At 42.6% G+C, this 17,892-nt stretch overlaps 1 protein-coding gene across 1 annotated transcript; it reads left to right on the top strand.

Annotated features, from left to right (window-relative positions):
- The first annotated feature begins 6,835 nt into the window (after positions 1 to 6,835).
- On the top strand, positions 6,836 to 16,538 carry LOC144375688 (arylacetamide deacetylase-like 2). Its single transcript, XM_078041136.1, has 5 exons — positions 6,836 to 6,876; positions 7,007 to 7,242; positions 10,006 to 10,075; positions 11,846 to 12,017; positions 15,004 to 16,538. The coding sequence occupies exons 1-5, from the start codon at positions 6,836 to 6,838 to the stop codon at positions 15,604 to 15,606; spliced, it is 1,122 nt and encodes a 373-aa protein (XP_077897262.1). The 3' UTR covers positions 15,607 to 16,538.
- The last annotated feature ends 1,354 nt before the right edge of the window (positions 16,539 to 17,892 follow it).

Raw genomic sequence — 17,892 nt, 5'->3', positions numbered from 1 at the left:
GGTGTATGAGTTTGCCAGGACCACCATAACAAATTACCACCAGCTTTGTGACTTAAATGACGACTTTATTTTCCCACAGTTATAGTATCTAGAAATCTGAGGTCAAAGGTCAAGAGGGAGGGTTTGATTTCCAGATAATAAAGAGGTAACTACTGAGAGTATCTGAGTAGGAGGTGCTCACACATCTGGGTTATCCTAACAGAGTTACACATAGGAATCTTACATTTACAATTTTTCTAGTAATTCAAATATAAGAAAATAAAAACTAGAAGGTGGAGAAAATGTGTATAGTGTGTGCAATGAGCAATGTATCATTTTAAAATGCAAATATGATTCTCTTTGTTAATTAAAACCCTTCAGTGATTCTCCCTGCCCCCGCAATCCTGCTGATCTCGGGGCAGCAGGGAACCAGCACACTGCCCCTTGCCCATGTGTTCCAGGACCCTTGTTTCCTCTCACCTCACTTTGTCCCTTCTACATATGCTGCCTGGGTTCCCTTGAGCCTTCAGCCACATTTTACAGTTAACAGAAATTAGGTCTCCATCCTCTTCCTACTCACACCCATGAGAAGCTCAGGACTAGGACACCCTGCATGTCCTGGGCTGACACATGCTCACGGCTCTGCATGCACCCTCAGTCTCCCATTAGTCTCCTTCTGCCTTCTGAATATTTCCATTTTTTCTTTCAGAAATCACAGTTGGTCAAAAGTGAAATATCTTTAATCTCGAACCTCAAGTCTACCCTGAAAGTCTCTTATTTTCTTGCACAAACTGGAACACACTATTGCCAAGTTCTGGTTCTCCTGCAGCCTTTACAGTTGATGCATCCGGAGAACCAGTGGCCCCAAGTGGGGATTTCCATGGCCCCTGCCAGCCCTCCTCCTCCCAATTCTCCACAGTCCTCGCACTGTCCCTCCTGCCCTCCACACTGCTCTCACCTAGAGGTTCCTGAGCCGCTGCCCATGTTCCCTGCAGACAGTACCCCCTGGGTCACTGATGCTCCCCACATATACCCAGGGACCTGGCATCTGGACACCCCTCTGGGACTCCCTTCCAGGGCCCTCTCCACTCAAGACCTTGCCCTCCACTCTTGCAATGCCAGTTTCTCCACCACATCTCAGTCAACCTTACCCACCCTTCACTCACCAACTCATTTTCTAGGTCTGTTCATAAGCCTCTCATGTGTTCAGATCATCCTTCTTGGGTTCTCCATGCCAACAATTCTCCAAACTTAGCAGGATCTTAGAGCCCATGAGAACCTTATTTTTCTGTCTCACACCATCCTCATGAGCTCAGTCTTTTCTTTCCCCAATTAGACTCCATGCTGTGTCATTTGAGTCCTTTGCTCCTGGGCACTCTAACCTGTTTGCCCCTTCTCCTTACTCCCACCATTCCCTGGCACCATCTTGATACCTGAACTGTCTCTTAGCCCAGCCCCTCACAGGCGCTCCCAGCCAGGGGAAGATCAACCCATTCTGCCTGTTCTCACAATCATGGCAACACCAAGGGACCCCCTCCTTCCTCTCCGCTGCTGTTCCTTGTGCATGAACACCTGCTGCACACCTTCCCTGGGCCCCTGGCCCACACTTCCCCTCACTCTCACCTAGCAATACATTTTACTGAAAATTCAGAAGCAAACAAGAGAACATCCCTTCACCTCACTATTTTGCCTAACACACATCTAAACCTTTGGGCAACCCCTCTGTCTTCGATGATGTCCTAACTATGCATTCTTAAATAATGCAGACCCTGGCACAACCCCACCTCCGCCAGGCTCCCGGCTCACAGCACTGTCTAAAGCTGCCTCTCTGCAGCCTGGTCTTTCCCTCCCTTGTCTTGTCAGAAGAAATGGTTGTCAGAACTTGATGTTCCCTGTCCCTCATCGCCAGTTCTGTTTTCTGGCTTTCTCAGTTTCCTTTGCTAATTTTTTCTCAAATGTTCCAAGGACTGGCACACATCAGGTTTCAATCCACAACCTCTCTTCTTCTAGCTGTAAGTTATTCTTTAGATTTTTTTTTAAGATGGCTTACTTATTATCTGCATCCTGATGGCTTCCAGGTTTATATGCCACATCTATTTCTCTTCCCTGGGCTCTAAAAATGTGCACAATTGGCAATTTCATATAACTAATAAACAACAAAATATAACATAGCTGTTCTTCAACTCCTCCAAAGCTCAGTAAATAGAATCCTTCCCTTCAGTTACATGCTTCAAAAGCCTTGTATTAATCTTTTATTCCCCTTTCTTTCATAGATCACATCGACGCATTAGCAATTTTAATTGGCTTCACTTTCCTTTTTCTTTTTCATTTATCATGTTTATTTGGACAGCATATATACATATGCACAATAATAGGCTTCACTTTCAAAATTATCCCCAACAAATAATTTCATTTTTCATTATTTTTCCTTTATTTTCTTTTGTTGGCATTGCTGGGGTGGAGAGCAGGGTCTCACACATGCTAGGCAAGGGCTGTACCACTGAGCTCCATTTCAAACCCTTTGGGGAGTGAGTTTAAACATGTTATTTATTAACCAAATATGATTTCATGTAGTCAGGCACTGTAAATGCAATGCTAACAGCAACAAATTTATTTTTATTTAGAAAATTAAGCAAGATACTTTCTAAAGACTTTTAATGTATCTTTTTTTTTCCTGTAGAGATGAGAGTTCAACAACAAAAAAGTTGATTTAAATGTTGTCATCGTTGACATAAAATATTTGGCTGAAGTCCCCATGTGTTTAAATAAATAAACAAAAATGTGGAATGCTTAAAGTCAGTAACATTTACTAGTGTGGACCGTATGTCACTTGGCATTCTCAGTTGACATTCCAAATAATTTATTCTAAAACTTGAAGAACAAATAGAAAAAGATGAAACAGAATAAACATAAGGGGCTGGGGTTGTGCCTTAGTGGTAGAGCGCTTGCCTAGCATGTGTAAGGCCCTGGGTTCGATCCTTAGCACCACATAAAAATAAATAAATAAAATAAAGATATTGTGTTCAACTATAACTAAAAAAAAATAATATTTAAAAAAAATTAAAAAGAAAACATTCAATCAGTTCCATAGGATTTCCATTTAATTCACTAATATCTATTAAGCTCCATTGTGAGCCCTGCTCTGAGGGATTCTCTGGAACTACAACATGGCAGCATCACCTGACCTTCTCCACACAGCAGGATGTGCTTTGGGCCCTGCAAAGATACAGGAACCTGCTAAGAGAAGGCTGAGTTTGAAGGCTAAGGACACAGTACAGAAGCATAGACAAGGTCAGGAAAGATGCTTCCTCTAGACAACCAAATCCTGTGATGCTGGGTGGAAATGCATGTACAGTCCTATCCACGTCTTTAAAAATACTGCTGCAAAATAAACCAGAAAGCGGTCATTATAAAATAGTTAATGGATTTCTATATGAATCTAACCAAGAGTCAACATCAAATCACTCACAGCTTTAACCATCAGGGTCATAAAAACGTGCAGGAATTATATGCCTATTATTCAAGTTAAATCCACATGATCCTAGTGATGCACTTGACACTCTTCCCCACTCACACAGTCACATCCGCAAACACACAGGTGAAGACGTGGGTACACAACCATCAGGAACAAATATTTACAGAGAATAAATGCAGTTCTGTCCTAGATACTGAGGACGAGGTCACCATTGATTAATCAATCTGAAATAGAACCCAAGTTGGGTCGTGGAAAACAGTCAATGGAAAGAACAGAACTCACACTGTGAAAAGAAAGGGGGACTGCAGTGTCCCCACCATCGACAAATGCCTTCAACACCCCGGAAGGATTTCTAAGCCACACCCTTTCTCAATATTCTATGAGCAGCACCCATAAGTTTTCCTAAGAAAAGCTTCTATACAGTGACCCTTGTCCCTTCAAGGCCCTTTAAGGTTTCCAGGCCCAAGGGTTCAACCCAGCCAGGCACTGGGGCAGCAGGGGTGGCAAGGGCCTGCCTCGAGGCAGACAGGCAGGAAGTCCCAGGTTCACAGGCTGGGGCCTGGCCTGTTCCTGATCACACAGCTGCCCCCCTGGAACTGGCCACGGTGGGAATGGTCAGGAATCTGGCCTTGGAGGACTAGCATCAGGAGTAGAGTGATCACAGCAAGCCCAGGTCCTTCTGACTCTCCTGGTTATGCAGCCCTGATTTCCTGTCAGCCTGGGCAGTTCTGCAGGCCCAGGGGCAAGTCCAGGGGGAGAGGGCCTCAAATCAACACCCAGGTCTGCCTTCTGCTATTCAGGCCACTTTGAGTCTGTCACTGAACTGCTCTGAGCCTCTGTTTCCTCACCTATAAAATATGGATGTTATATTTAATTTGTATTCTGTGTCTAGAAATTGAAATAAAATTATATATATATATATATATATATATATATATATATATATATATATATTATAAAGTTCCAGCAAGTCATAAAATCAATAACTCATCCTTTCCAGGAGCTGATTGGAAGGTAGGCTGGGGGCACATGCCTGCCATCCCAGGGATCCCAGAGGTTGAGGCAGGGGATCACAAGTTGTAAGCAAACTGGAAAATTGAGTGAGACCCTGACTCAAATTAAAAAATAAAAAGGGCTGGACATGCAGCAGAGTGGTAGGGCACCCCCTCCTGGGTCAATCCTTAGTGAAGGAAAAAAAAAATACCACAAGGAAACAAGTGAGAGGAATCAATCACTTCTCCTGTCCCTTCGGATGCCATGGATGCAGGTGGGGACAGGCAGAGGAAAGGTGGAGGAAGGTTGTGGAGAGCAGAAGGGAGCTTCTGGGTTGGGGCCCTTGACTGAGTGACTGTGTATAAGAGGAAGCTTCCCTCACTGCTCCACCCATTTCTCTTTCTGATGAAAACCACCCTCCCATGACCAAGTGACCCTGTGTTGCCCACCCCCCCTACTTAAGGAGAGCCCTGGTAGACCTGGTGAAAAGCGTGACCTTGAACAATAAGAACAGTCATTCAAAAATGGGAAGTTAGGGGACTGGGGATGTGGCTCAAGCGGTAACACGCTCATCTGGTGTGCACGGGGCGCTAGGTTTGATCCTCAGCACCACATAAAAATAAAATAACAATGTTGTGTCCACCAAAAACTGAAAAATAAATATTAAAAAATTCTCTTTCTCTCTCTCTCTCTCTCTCTCAAAAAAAAAGGGGGGGGGAAATTAGGCTAAGGGTGTGAAGCATAAGGCATACGCATCCTGTGTAAGAGGAACAGAGGAGGCCATGAGGAATGGGCAAGCCGGGAGGCCACTAAGGAAAAGCTCACAGTGGGTCAATGGAGATGGTGGGTCAATGATGTCAGCAGAGAACTGAATGGAAGCCGCCAGTATCAAGATGTGCTAAAAAAGAAAAGAAGGAAAGAAGGGGGAGAGAGAGAGAGAAACTCAATCAAAACGAAGCCAGGTGGCCAAAAAAAGAAGAATCCTTAGGCACATATATTCCTAGGACAAGAACTATTATGAGAACTGCCTCAAACTGCAAAATTTCAGATAAACTGCTTGCAGAAGAACACTTGCCTGGCAACAGCTGTCTCTACAGAGGAGCTGACCTCCATAACCATAAAAAGTGATCTTTTTTTTCCAAATGAGCTTACATGGGCTTTCTCCCTCTCTGACTTCCCCCACCCCTTCTTTTAAAAGCTTTTCCTTCACTGGCTGCAGTGGCACAAGCCTGTAATCTCAGAGGCTCTGGAGGAGGCTGAAGCAGGAGGATCATGAATTTAAAGCCAGCCTCAGCAACTGAGGTGCTAAGCAACTCAGTGAGACCCTGTCTCTAAATAAAATACAAAATAGGGCTGAGGATGTGGCTCAGTGGTCAAGTGCCCCTGGGTTTAATCCTCAGTACCAAAACAAAAAAGAGTTTTCCTTTCTTTCCCATGCCCCAACCTCTTGGGATATACTTATGGCCCACCACAAAACACCTCAGGGTCTCACTCAGTATTCCAGGTTTGCTTACAACTTACAGATGGCAGAGGCTTGCTTTTTCCAAATACACTCTTTGTTTTAAAAAGTTCTTCTCTCTGTATCTCAATTAACTTTGATATATACATATACACAGACAGACAGACAGGTAGTTATAGAAAGAGAAATTTAGACAGAGACACTAGCTCCCATTCATGAATTGCTCAAGTTTTAAATTCTAGTTCCTTGATGACGACTCATGTACTTGCCTTCCTTTTTTTTTTTTTTAATCAGTGACTGCATTCTCACCATCAGCCTCTTTTGCAATTACATATGGACTCACTAGAACATTATGGGGGAGATCATCTACCTAGTTGGTGTTTTCTGTTTTATAAAATCTCCAAACAACTCTACTATATAGGGCCAGTAAAAATCACAGATGCTCTATTTCAGCAAGTTTAGGGTAATGATATGAAGAAGAAATACATATTACAATCATGAACTGTGATCTCAAACATGTACATTCCTCATCTCAGAGTTGAACTGACATGACAGGTCATGCTTATTTCATGAGTTAAGAAATGATGCCCCTTCATCTAATTCACCGCAGAGAAAGCCAAGAAATTGCATCAGTAAGCAGACACCTTGTGCTTTTGCTCTGCAAGTACTAGTAATGGAATGCCATATCAAGTGCAGCAGAGACAGCACATCAAAGGATGGGAAATACAGTGCACTTGGAAACCAAGAGCCACATAAGGATTTCACCCTTTTCTAAGTTCAGTATTTAGTATTTCAAATGTCAAATAGTGTTCAGGGAAATGTAAGTGAGATGAAGGCTTCCATTACAGGTCTCACCATGTCCTTAGGGCACTTCCTTTGTAGTTCCTGAGTGGTAACAGCATTTCAAGAAAATATGCTGCGGTTCCAACATGGCGTCCGGCGAGCAGGCAGCACTTTCAATACCTCCGCAGTAACGGGATCAGAGAGACTCATAAATACACCTGCATGAGACCTGCTGAGGAACTTCTAGCAGAATTCTGCTGAAAGGAGACCTGCCGAGAACTAGTAAGACTGTTTGAGGGGTCAGTTTCTCTCAGGAGAGTGAATCTCGGCAACGCGAATCAGGGACACAATCCCGCCAGCCACCGTGGAACTGCAGCGAACAACACCCCCTCACCCCTGCCAGTTCGGAGCTGCAAACAACGACCCCCCCCCCGCACCCCCCCTCCTGTGAACAACTCCCGCCTGCCCAGCACTTCGAACAGCCCTGCCCACACGGGGAATCAGGAGTGGCATGGGACCCACGACGCGGAACTCCCGGCTATGGCTCCCACCAGTGATAACAACTCATGTCTCTTGCACCAGTTTCCCAGGGGGGGGGGTGGGGGGCATGACTACCAGAGGGCAAGCAAATTCGCTGGGGGTCCTCAGCCCCAAGCCCTACAAACTTAGGGTCCGAGGGAATGGCAGACAGGGAGAGTGTGCCCAGGTGTCCATGAAAACAGGGCTCACAGGAGCAGCAGACCTGGCCTGTAGCCAGTATTGTGGTGAGCGTTACCCGTGAGCAGACCCGCCCAGTCCGGGAGGAAAAGCTGCTGCACAGTGACAGGCTCCTGCCTACTGAGAGGAGAAGCTTAGCCCAGTGGGCACAGCTCCACCTAATGGAAGAATAGTGAATTGGACTCTAAGACTGCATTTATTAAATTTTTCTTTTTTGTTGTTGTTGTTGTTTTAAAAAAAGGTTTTTTAAACTCATTTTATTTTATTTTATTTTATTTTTTAATTTTAATCCTCATCTCTATTATTACAATTTTTATTTTTTTAATTCTTTTTAATTTTCTATTTTTTCTTTTTTTTTCTTCTCTTCCTCTGTCTTTCCATTTCTTTTCAATTCTCTTAATCCCCCTTCCTTGAATTCTACCTGCTTATTCTCATTCTCTGGTGATTTCTTCCCTTCCCTGCTAATACCTTTCCTCCCAAGTATCAAATAAATTTATAGGAGTAGACAGGAACTCAACAGTCAAACAGAACAAGAAGCAAAATGAGCAGTATGAAAAAGCAAGGAAGAAAAGGAGTACAAACAATGCAGGACAGCCTAAATATTCAGGACGACATAGAGTCATCAGAAAAATGGTCATATAAAGAACTCAGGGAACACCTTAGACAGATGGAATGGAACCTTAAAGAGGACACAAGACAGCAAATTCAAGCAGCGAAAGAACACATTGAGAATTAATTACATAAACAGATAAAAGAAGAAGTTAAGCATCTTTTTCAGGTGATAGAGATTATATAAAAGAATCAAACAATAATCTTAGAAATGAAGGAAATTATAAACCAAATTAAAATCTCAAATGTGAGTATCACTAATAGAGTGGAGCAAGTTACCTCCCTGGCTGGGTGAGAGGCGCTTAGACATAGCTGTGTTAAAGCCTTCCCCCACCCTTTCCCTGGTCCGAGGGCTTGTCTGTGCAGAGGTGTGCCTGGCCACTGTCCTGAAGACCCGATTGTCACCCTTGACCTTGGGATGCTGCCCCCCTAAACCTTCATTGGATGGGATTTTCCCTGGAATTTTTTGTTCCCCAATAAAAGTTCACTCCCTGGCATGCTCTCCCTCTCTGGCTAGCTCTTCTGTAAACCTTGCCACCGCATTAGGTGGCTGGAAGCGGGAGCTAGGAGAAGCCGTCTAGGAGCTGGTGTTGAAGGTAACGAGAGTCTGTCTCTTTAATTTAAAACTCCCTAGCAATTTCTTATGAACAGAACCTTCTTTCATGAAGCCAGCGCTGGTCTTGTGGCAGAACTGGAATTATAGGCCTGTGCCACCATGCCTGGCTCTTTCCTTTCTATTTTATGAATAATTTCAGGAAGATTCACATTAGTTCTTTATAAAGGTCTGGTAAAACTGAACTTAGAATCCATCTGGTCCTGGGCTTTCCTTTTCCTTAAAAGACTTCCTCATAAGTCTTTTAATTGCTGCTTCGATATCATTGTTTGATGTTGGAAACAAGGAGGTTTCCTATATCCTCAGGGTTTAATGTAGGTAGGTCATATGTGTTTAGAAATTTGTCAATATCTTCTAGATTTTTCAATTTATTAGAATATACAATTTCAAAATAGTTCCCAATGTTTTTCTAGATTTCAGAAATGTCAGTTATGACTCCTTTTTCATCTCTGATTTTGTTCATTTGCATTTTCTCTCTTTTGGTTAGTTTGACTAAGGTTTTTATCAATCTCATTTATGTTTTCAAAGGACCAACTCTGTTACGTTGATTCTTTGTATTTTTTATTCTCAATTTTATTAATTTAGGCTGTGATCTCAATTATTTCCTGTCTTCTACTGATTTTGGAATCAGTTTGTTTTTGCTTTTCTAGGGTATTGAGGCATAATATTAAATTGTTTATTTAAGATAATTCTGTGGATTTTTAAAAATGCAGACAATGATACAAACTTTCCTCTTAGGGTTGCCTTCCTACTACCCCAGATATTTGGATACATTGTATCTCTGTTCTGTTTCTTTCTAAGAGTTTTTGAAATTTTCTCCTAATTTCTTGTATGCCCCATTTCTCATTCAAAAGCATATTATTAAATCTCCATGTATTAAAATATTTTCTTTTTTTATATTGTTATTGATTTCCAATTTTATTCCATTATGATCTGATATGATGCAAGGAATTATCTCTGTTAATGGATGCCCCATGAGTTAGATATCCACCCCCTCCTGGCAGTTTCCTGATGACACCAGGCAGAACGCAGCAGGCATGATAGACCTGGGCGTCCTCGGTGAATGGCACCCCTTGACAAGTGTATCACAGAGAACCTGAAAGAAGGGTCCTGACCAAAGGCCACCTGAGCCAAGGGCTGTGTCCAGTTTCCTCCTTCAAGGTGAACAGTCTGGCGTCCTCTGGGACTTGCTCAGGGATGACTGAGGAGTTGAGAATGAGGAGGGTTTTGATTCCAGACAGTGTCCTTCCACATGGCAGCAGACATGGGACCGTCCTCCACCCCCTGCTCCTGGCCTGTGTTTCCACACTTCCCGAGCTGGGGAGGTGCCCATTGCTCTTGTTCATAGGTTGCCCACTTGAATTTCTTCCTTTTCAGAGCTGTCGGCTTATGACTCCACAAACAGATGGATGGATAACAAACTCGGTGCTGTTGTCGTCGGAGCAGAGTAAGAGCGATTGTTCTCCCCAGCACAGGCCTCACCTCACAGCACAGTGTCCTGTCCAGGGCCAGCCCCTCAGGCCTCAGGAGTTCCTGGTCTGGGCTTGGGGTTTACATGGATTTTTATGAACAATATAATATCCAGGCCTCCTTGCGGGGGCCAAGTTCCACTTCACTGTGCCCTTGAGGGACATCTGAGGGGCACCCCGGGGGAGCATCTTTGCTAGCACAGCTGTGAAAACCCCTGGGAATGTAAAACTCAGGTTCTAGGATGACCCAGTTTAATCCCCAGGTCAGGGGAACTTAGTTTCCCGTTTCCCATTTGGGAGTTTTTTGAGCTGATAAAAAAAAAAACACCTGAAGTTTAAAGATGTTCCGGATTGGAGGAGCCTTAGGTGGAGAATGCTGGGACCCTGAGAGTCTCAAGCATGCTCCAAATGAGGGTGCTTAGCACCCCACAACTTCTCCCGCAGTTCCAGATATGTTCCAGAAAGGGCAGCAAATGCCGGTCACTTTCTGACCCAAGCTGTCCTCTGAAATCCTGATCTGAGGAGGAGGAACTTTTCCATCTCTGCTGCCCATACCATAGTGCAACATAGAGGTGCCTGCCTGATGGGAAGGACACAGTGGGGTTTCCTGGCTCCCTGGGGGTCTGAGGGGGTCGGTTGGAAGGTTCTAGTAGAGTCAGTGCTGAAGCACTCATCACTACTGCCCCGTAGCAACCAGAAGATCCCTGTGTGTTCAGAGCTATTTCTAATTTACAACAGCAAGAAGAATATTCTCCCTTTCCTTCTATAATTTTAAACTAAAAGACCACTTTATCATTTCAAATAAACACTTCAAATGGTGATAGATGTTGATTCTGGTTTAAGAATTCTATCAGTGACTGATGATATTTGCTGTTCTTTACCCTGAAGAACGCTGAGTGTAGCAGCTACATTTTTGATATGTTACTTTTTAAGATTACACTATAATTAGGGTATTTTGGACACAGATAATAATATAACAAAATTGCCAGGGCCATCTGGCCAATACTACGTGTTCGGCATGGCATGCAAATAATTCACCAATTCTTATAAATATTAAGATTACTACTATAGTTAGAAATAGAAAATAAATTCCAATGAGCTATGCTCCTGTAATAGAAGACAGTGTGTGGCAGATACCTACGTGTTAAAATGTGCTGTAACAATTGATCTTACAAATGAACTCAAGATGACTAAGCACCATCCCTTGCTATACTTCTTTTATATTTGATTTTGAATCAAGTTTTTGCACAGTGTTCATGATATGAAATGGGTCGTGCTAATTTGACCTAAACAAATTTCTAATGCCCAACGCTGACAGATCATTTATTTTCAGGGTTTCTGTGTTTGTTTTTTTTTTTTCTAAATCTCTACATGCTCCTATCAGTGGTTCTAAAAATTTTTGAGTTGTGAACTACACTGAGAAAGTGACGGAAGCCAGAGCGTGTCTCCATGAAACCCACACACGAAAGATTCACTGCTAAGAGCTCACATGTGACAGTGTGGGGTGGAGACCAGGACAACATCTCCACCCCTCCCAGTGAGACCAGGAGTTCAGAGCCCCCATCCCAAAATCTGTCCTTATGTTAAGCAGGAGTTAGAAACAAGCCCAGGTCTGGGTGGTGAGATTGACGGTCCAAAACTGGGCCCAGATTGACTGGCCCTGTGGGTCCCCTGGAGATGCCTGGACACACTGCCAAGAACAGAGTCTAACCACGGGGTGTCCTGTTACCTTGGTTCCCCCTCTGCAGCTACAGACTAGCTCCTCAGTACCGGTTCCCAGTTTCCCTGGAAGACGCCATTTTTGTGGCCAAGTTCTTTCTTCAAGATGACATTCTTGCAAAATACGGAGTGGATCCCACCCGAATCTGTATTTCAGGAGACAGTTCTGGGGGTGTGTTGGCAACAAAAGTGACTGAGCTGGTAAGTCTTCCATGTCATGCATGTTCCTAGCACACGCGCCATGAGCACACCCAAGAGAACCTGTCGTTTCAGTTGCAATCTCTGTGAAATGTTAAAATACACACCCCAAACTACTTTCTGTCCTTTTTGCATGATTGTATCTTCAGATAGATAAAACTTTAAAGACATCAAGAGGATGAAATATAATGCTGCATAAGGGTCTATTTTTATCACTAATTTTAGGGGGGAACACCCAATAATGTCTAGGACCTACCATGTGATGTGATAGGGAGTTTGTTTTTCTCCCTACGTAAATTGTAAAGTTTGCCAGGAATTTGGGATGATGGTAATTGGCGTGTTAAGCCCTGTAGGGTGTCATGACATAACGTTAGGCCATGTGTCATGCTCATTCAAAAGCATGACTACTGAGACAGAAGAGGAACTGGCCCTCAGGTTAAGCCCTGTCTGTGTGCAGCTGAATAATAACCAACCCTAGGTAATATATCTGAAAAGTAAACTCAATTCAGCACATCACACAAATCTCAACCTCAAAAACTTTTTTAATGGAACAAAGTTAGTATAGCAGAAACCTTTTAGTATACAGTCTTTAAATAAAAATGAAATACAATAAAGTCACCACGAGCCACCATGATCTCTTGGCCTCTTGTTAGGGTGGCCAGAGGAAAAAGCAACTAATTCTGCTCCTCTGCCCATCTCAGAGCCCCTCTGCCTCGTTAGCTTCAAGTAGTTGAGGTGCATGAGATTTGGGCCATGGACTAAAACTGTCCTTGCCTGCATCTGGAAACCCTCAGCAGCAGAAGAGCTTCCAACACTGGAAGAAGGCAGATGATTCCTGGGAGAACCCGGCACCAGTAAGCCATGTGGAGGGCAAGTCGAGGGGTAAGACACTTGGGAAGTTATCCCCAGGTCCTGAAGCTGTGTGCGGGAACTCTGCATGTAACACTTTGGTTGATTTTAACTTTTTGAAGATTATTTCTAGAGCACCATGAGTGTATGTCACCTTTCTCTAGGAAGGTCATTTCATGTGTTTAGAAACCTTCCCCTCCTATTTCAAAGCCACTATAAAACTCTCAGTAACATAAATCCTTAATACCAGCCCTCAAAGGTGCTTGCTGCACAACCTTGAAGCCAGCCCCACCAGGGACAACGAGTCTTTATTGAAGTGTTCAGAAACCGGCAGTGTGATGGGTACCTAAGTCATATGGCCATGGAGCAACATGGCCAAAGGCTGATCAGAGCCGGTTCAGCAGGGAGCAACTCTGAGCTGCACAGGGTCTGCACTATGACTGGAGTTGGGGCCTGATTTCTAGACAAGAAGGACCTGTCCTGAAACAGCATCAGCCCTTTCTATCTAGAATGACTAGATAGAAACAAGAGACAAAGACAATTGCAGTTTGGCACTAAGGGCAGGGGGGATTAGGATGTGCGCTATCTAGACTCCTTTGACTATGTATGTAATAACACTGCTGCCTAGCAGATCCTTCCTTTGCACTCAGATCCTTATTGGTTGCCCAAGAGGTGACACTGCATGACCACTGTGTTTCCAGGGCTCTCCATGCCTCCCGGGCTCCATGCCCTTTAGTACCCCTGCTGCTTTGATCCCCAGCCTTCTGGTTGGTTCCTCCTCTTGGATAGGGAGATTAAGCCAGCTTCTTCAATAGCCAAGGGTTATTGCAGGAGCCTGCTTGTCATATGCCTGATACTGCTTTCCAAATACTTTTTTCTGATCACAAAGATGATAATGCTATTACCTTATTTGAAGAATAGAAGGATGAATAATCAAATTAATTCATTCGTCCTTTCATTTTTCTCATTGCTATATATACATTGTATATATAAAATATGTCTTCTACATATTATATATATACAATCCCACAAAAACATGTAATTTATAGGCTATATGACACCAATAAATATAGAAAAGCCAGGTACAGTGGCACATGCCTGTAATCCCAGTAGCTTGGGAGGCTGAGGCAGGAGGATAACAAGTTCAAAGTCAGCCTCAACAACTTATTGAGGCCCGAAGCAACTTAGCGAGACCCTGTCTCCAAATAAAAAATAAATAAAAAATTAGGACCGGGTATGTGGATCAGTTGCTAAGGGGTCCTGGATTCAATCCCTATCAACTTCCCCCCCATAAAAATAAATAAATATATAAATTTTAAAATATGGAATATAAATAAATATATAATATAAGATAAACATATTCATGTTTCCATATAGATAATGTTAAAAATGGAAGGATGAATAGATAGGAAGATAGAAAAAGACCACAGATTGAAAGGTAGACAGATATGAGGATGGCTCAGAGAGTGTCAGGAATAAAGGAATTAAATACCTAGTGGAAGGAATAAAGAGGGTATCCATCCACCCAGCTGCGGAAGCTGGTGGGCAGCTGGGGCATTTGCTCCTGAGAGGTTGATCGTAGGTCCTCTCCCATCGGGCTAGGAAGGAAGAGGAAGCCACCTCTCAGCTGAGACCTCAGGAAAGAGCAGCTATGAACATTGAGTTCCACATCTTTTCCCAAACTTCAAATTGGCATAACTTACTCTCTTTCCATCACACAGCAGTATCTTTGTCCTGAAGGTGGATTGCATACAGGACTATCCTTTCCTCTGATATATTTCCTTTTGAATTAACATGTGAGTTATTAGTATTTTATCATTATACTTATTCTTTCTTTTCATTTAGCATAATTTAGTGAAAAAAGGTTTTTAAACATAGATATCCTGTCATCTTCTCTAAGAATCTCACAATTACATTTATAGTTGGTCATCATGTGTGCACATGCATGTGATTCTGTGTGTGGTTTCTTTACTGATAAAACGGAAATGGCAACATTTTATGCCTCCAAAATTGGGTGTGAATGTTATCAGAATAATGTTTCTAACCATAATTTACAATTTGTTTCATGAATTTATTTGCCTCCTGCTCCTGCAGTTTGAAAGTCTTTGATTCATTAATATTTTATTATTATTTTTTCCAGCTGCAGAATGATCCAGAATTCAAAAATAAAATTAAGGCACAAGCCTTAATTTACCCTGGCTTACAGATACTTGATATCTTCATGCCGTCTCACCAGGAAAACAAACACGGGCCGATTCTGTCCAGGGACCTGGCAATTAAATTGGGCTGCCTGTATTTGACCAAAGATAAGGCTCTGCCCCAGGCGATGAGGGAAAACCAGCACATGCCTCGAGGGTCCAGGCATCTGTTTAAGTTTGTTAACTGGAGTGTCCTCCTTCCCGAGAAGTATAAAAAGAACCACATGTACAAGGAGCCAGTTCTTGGAAAGCTTGACCCTTCGTATCCAGTTCTGATGGACAGCAGGGTGTCACCTCTGATAGCCGATGATTCTCAGCTGCAGAACTTGCCCTTGACCTACATCCTCACTTGTGAGCACGACATCCTGAGAGATGATGGGATCATCTATGTCACCCGGCTGCGCAAGGTCGGAGTTCAGGTCACTCACGACCACATAGAGGACGGATTCCATGGAGCCCTGTCACTCATAATGTCACCGTTTCATTTACGTTTAGGCTATCGGATACAGAACAAGTATATTAGTTGGTTAGAAGAAAATCTGTAAGTCTGAACAGTGCACGGAGCTGGTGAGTCAGCGTTATGATCGAGGGCTGTGGTGTGAAATTGTGAGTTTAACAGACAGAAGGATGAGTTTGGGATAAACCTACATTGAAACTGGAAGAAAGGCTCTCATGTATCTTTCAGCCTAATCTTAGATCTTGATAAAGTGAAGACATTCACCTTATTATTCCCAGGAAATATCACTGACCCTGATAAGCTCTGAGAAAGGACCAGGAGCAGATGCCCAAACCCTGAGTGTGGGTGAGTGAGCCAGGCTGGCCGCTCCTGGGCACCAGTGAGGGTGTTAGTGGTGTGTGGAGGGAGCTTAAGGCAGAAGAATCCCAGTGGCCCTTGTGTAGACAGGGACATCCACTTGACTGCAGAATCCCCCCTCCCCCCGAAATTCGGTATTGTCCATGTGTTAACTGGACAATAACCTGTTAGTTTTTTTCCCATTCATTTCATACAGTCTGCCTAATGCTAGGCTTTTTTGCTCATAGCAGGAAAAGGTTAAAACCTGGGCTGTGGATCATCCCTACAGCCTAAATGGTTGAGCCTTAATCAAATTTTTTAGCAACTCAGACCCTGAAGTTCACTTCATGGTTTGCTATGTGCAGTTAATGAGTCCAGAAACTTCCTTCACCAACTGTGTGTGGCAGTCGGAATTGTTTATTCTGTTCTTCTGAATTTCCGGAATAAATCCTTCAACCTCCCAGAGGCTTTGGAACTAGCAGGACATTTATGCTGAAGATCTTCAGACCCCTTTGCCTTCCAGTGATGCTGGGCCTTCCACGCCAGCCTAAGCCAACTGCATGACACCATGCACGGCCACAAGGGGGCATGACGAGCAAGGTCTGCTTTCTGGCCATCCCTGGGATGCTGCGGTTTGCAAGGTGGTGTTTCCCCTGTTCTGTGCTTTTTCTTAAGGATGAATAAATTCGGTGTTGTGTAAGTGTAACCATATCTTGTGAGTTTTATTGATAACTCAATTACAAAACACGTTATTGTTTAAAAATTTTACGTTGGTGTTTTTTATTTGTAAATAACACTAGGATTTATTATTGCCATATTAGGATAGGCACATAAGTTGATAAGCCTTATTCCTCAGTATCATCATCATCATCATTATTAATATAATATTTTCAGCATCTCAATTATTTGCTTTTTGGTCATCCCAAAGATAAGCTTTAGCAGATTTCACCATGTAAGGCTCGTCTCTGGAATTCAAGTACTAAGCAAGTGCATTACATCCAGAAAGTATTGACCAGTAGGATTTTTTGTTATGCTTTGTCACATGTTATGTGAGCAGCTATGCAGCAACTCTGTTTGTTTCATTTCTAAAACAGAAGTGACATTGATTAGCTCACTTTGAACCAGAACTAGAAAATATCCATTTGCCTGAATTAACTACAGTCATGTAAATCATGTGAGCCAGTAGTGTGTGCTATCTGCTCACTTGAGTTCATAGCTCAGTTTCTGCTCTGTAAGCATCATCCACCAGGAAGTATGTAAGCAAACTGCAGCCTCCCTGCATATGCTGGCCTCTCAGTTCATTCACAAAACTCTGTTAAAGGTTCTCTGTAATGGTTCAGTTTTCAAAAAACCCCAAGCTTGGAGAATGGGCAAGATCACTGAGGCACTTTCTAGTTCATAAAGCAAACATTTTGAAGTAGATTCTTTAAACATTAAACATTCACAGAAAGTCAAAAGGAAAACAAGAATGTTGGAATTAAATATGAATTTTATTAGCTCAGTCACCACTCAGATGATTGATCTTTCTGTTAGTGTGTATAATTGAACATCAGTTATGTAACATTTCTATAGAGTTGTCAAATAGTCAAACAAACATTTAAATGTTGATAGTTACAGAGAAGTTTGGAAAGGTGTAAGATTAAAAAAAATCTCCACGATTTCAAAAATAGAGGGAGTAGTCAATACTTGAGATTTAAAGGGGTCATAAAGAACCTTACATTGGAAAAAACAAAACCAAAAAGCCTAGTAGTGTACTGAGCACTAAAATGGTTGAAAACTTGATCGATGGCCTGTGCAAAAATGCACAGAAGCAGATAAGTTCATAGCCAATTTTATCTCATTTAAAATCAGTTTATGCAAGTGTTCATGGAAGAATTTTGAGAAAGTTAGAAAGACAATACAATTTATTGTATGAATTCAGCATAAGTTACCAAGCTATAATAATGATTATAACAAAGTTCTATTATAAATACAGATAAAAAATTCTATATAAAATTTTATCAAGAGAAATCAACCATAAGCTAAAAGAATGTCACTC

This window comes from Ictidomys tridecemlineatus, chromosome 3 (genome assembly GCF_052094955.1).
Source record: "Ictidomys tridecemlineatus isolate mIctTri1 chromosome 3, mIctTri1.hap1, whole genome shotgun sequence".
In the NCBI taxonomy this organism is placed as follows: domain Eukaryota; kingdom Metazoa; phylum Chordata; class Mammalia; order Rodentia; family Sciuridae; genus Ictidomys; species Ictidomys tridecemlineatus.
The sequence above is the reverse complement of the archived record's forward strand: the minus strand, read 5'-3'. Positions and strand labels throughout refer to the sequence as shown.

Excerpts from the sequence above, each read along its gene's own strand:
- LOC144375688 (XM_078041136.1), top strand. The coding sequence starts at position 6,836 with ATGGCGTCCGGCGAGCAGGCAGCACTTTCAATACCTCCGCA. Across the intron at positions 6,877-7,006 it reads GCACTTTCAATACCTCCGCA|AGTGAATCTCGGCAACGCGA; the intron begins GTAACGGGATCA and ends TTCTCTCAGGAG. Across the intron at positions 12,018-15,003 it reads CAACAAAAGTGACTGAGCTG|CTGCAGAATGATCCAGAATT; the intron begins GTAAGTCTTCCA and ends TATTTTTTCCAG.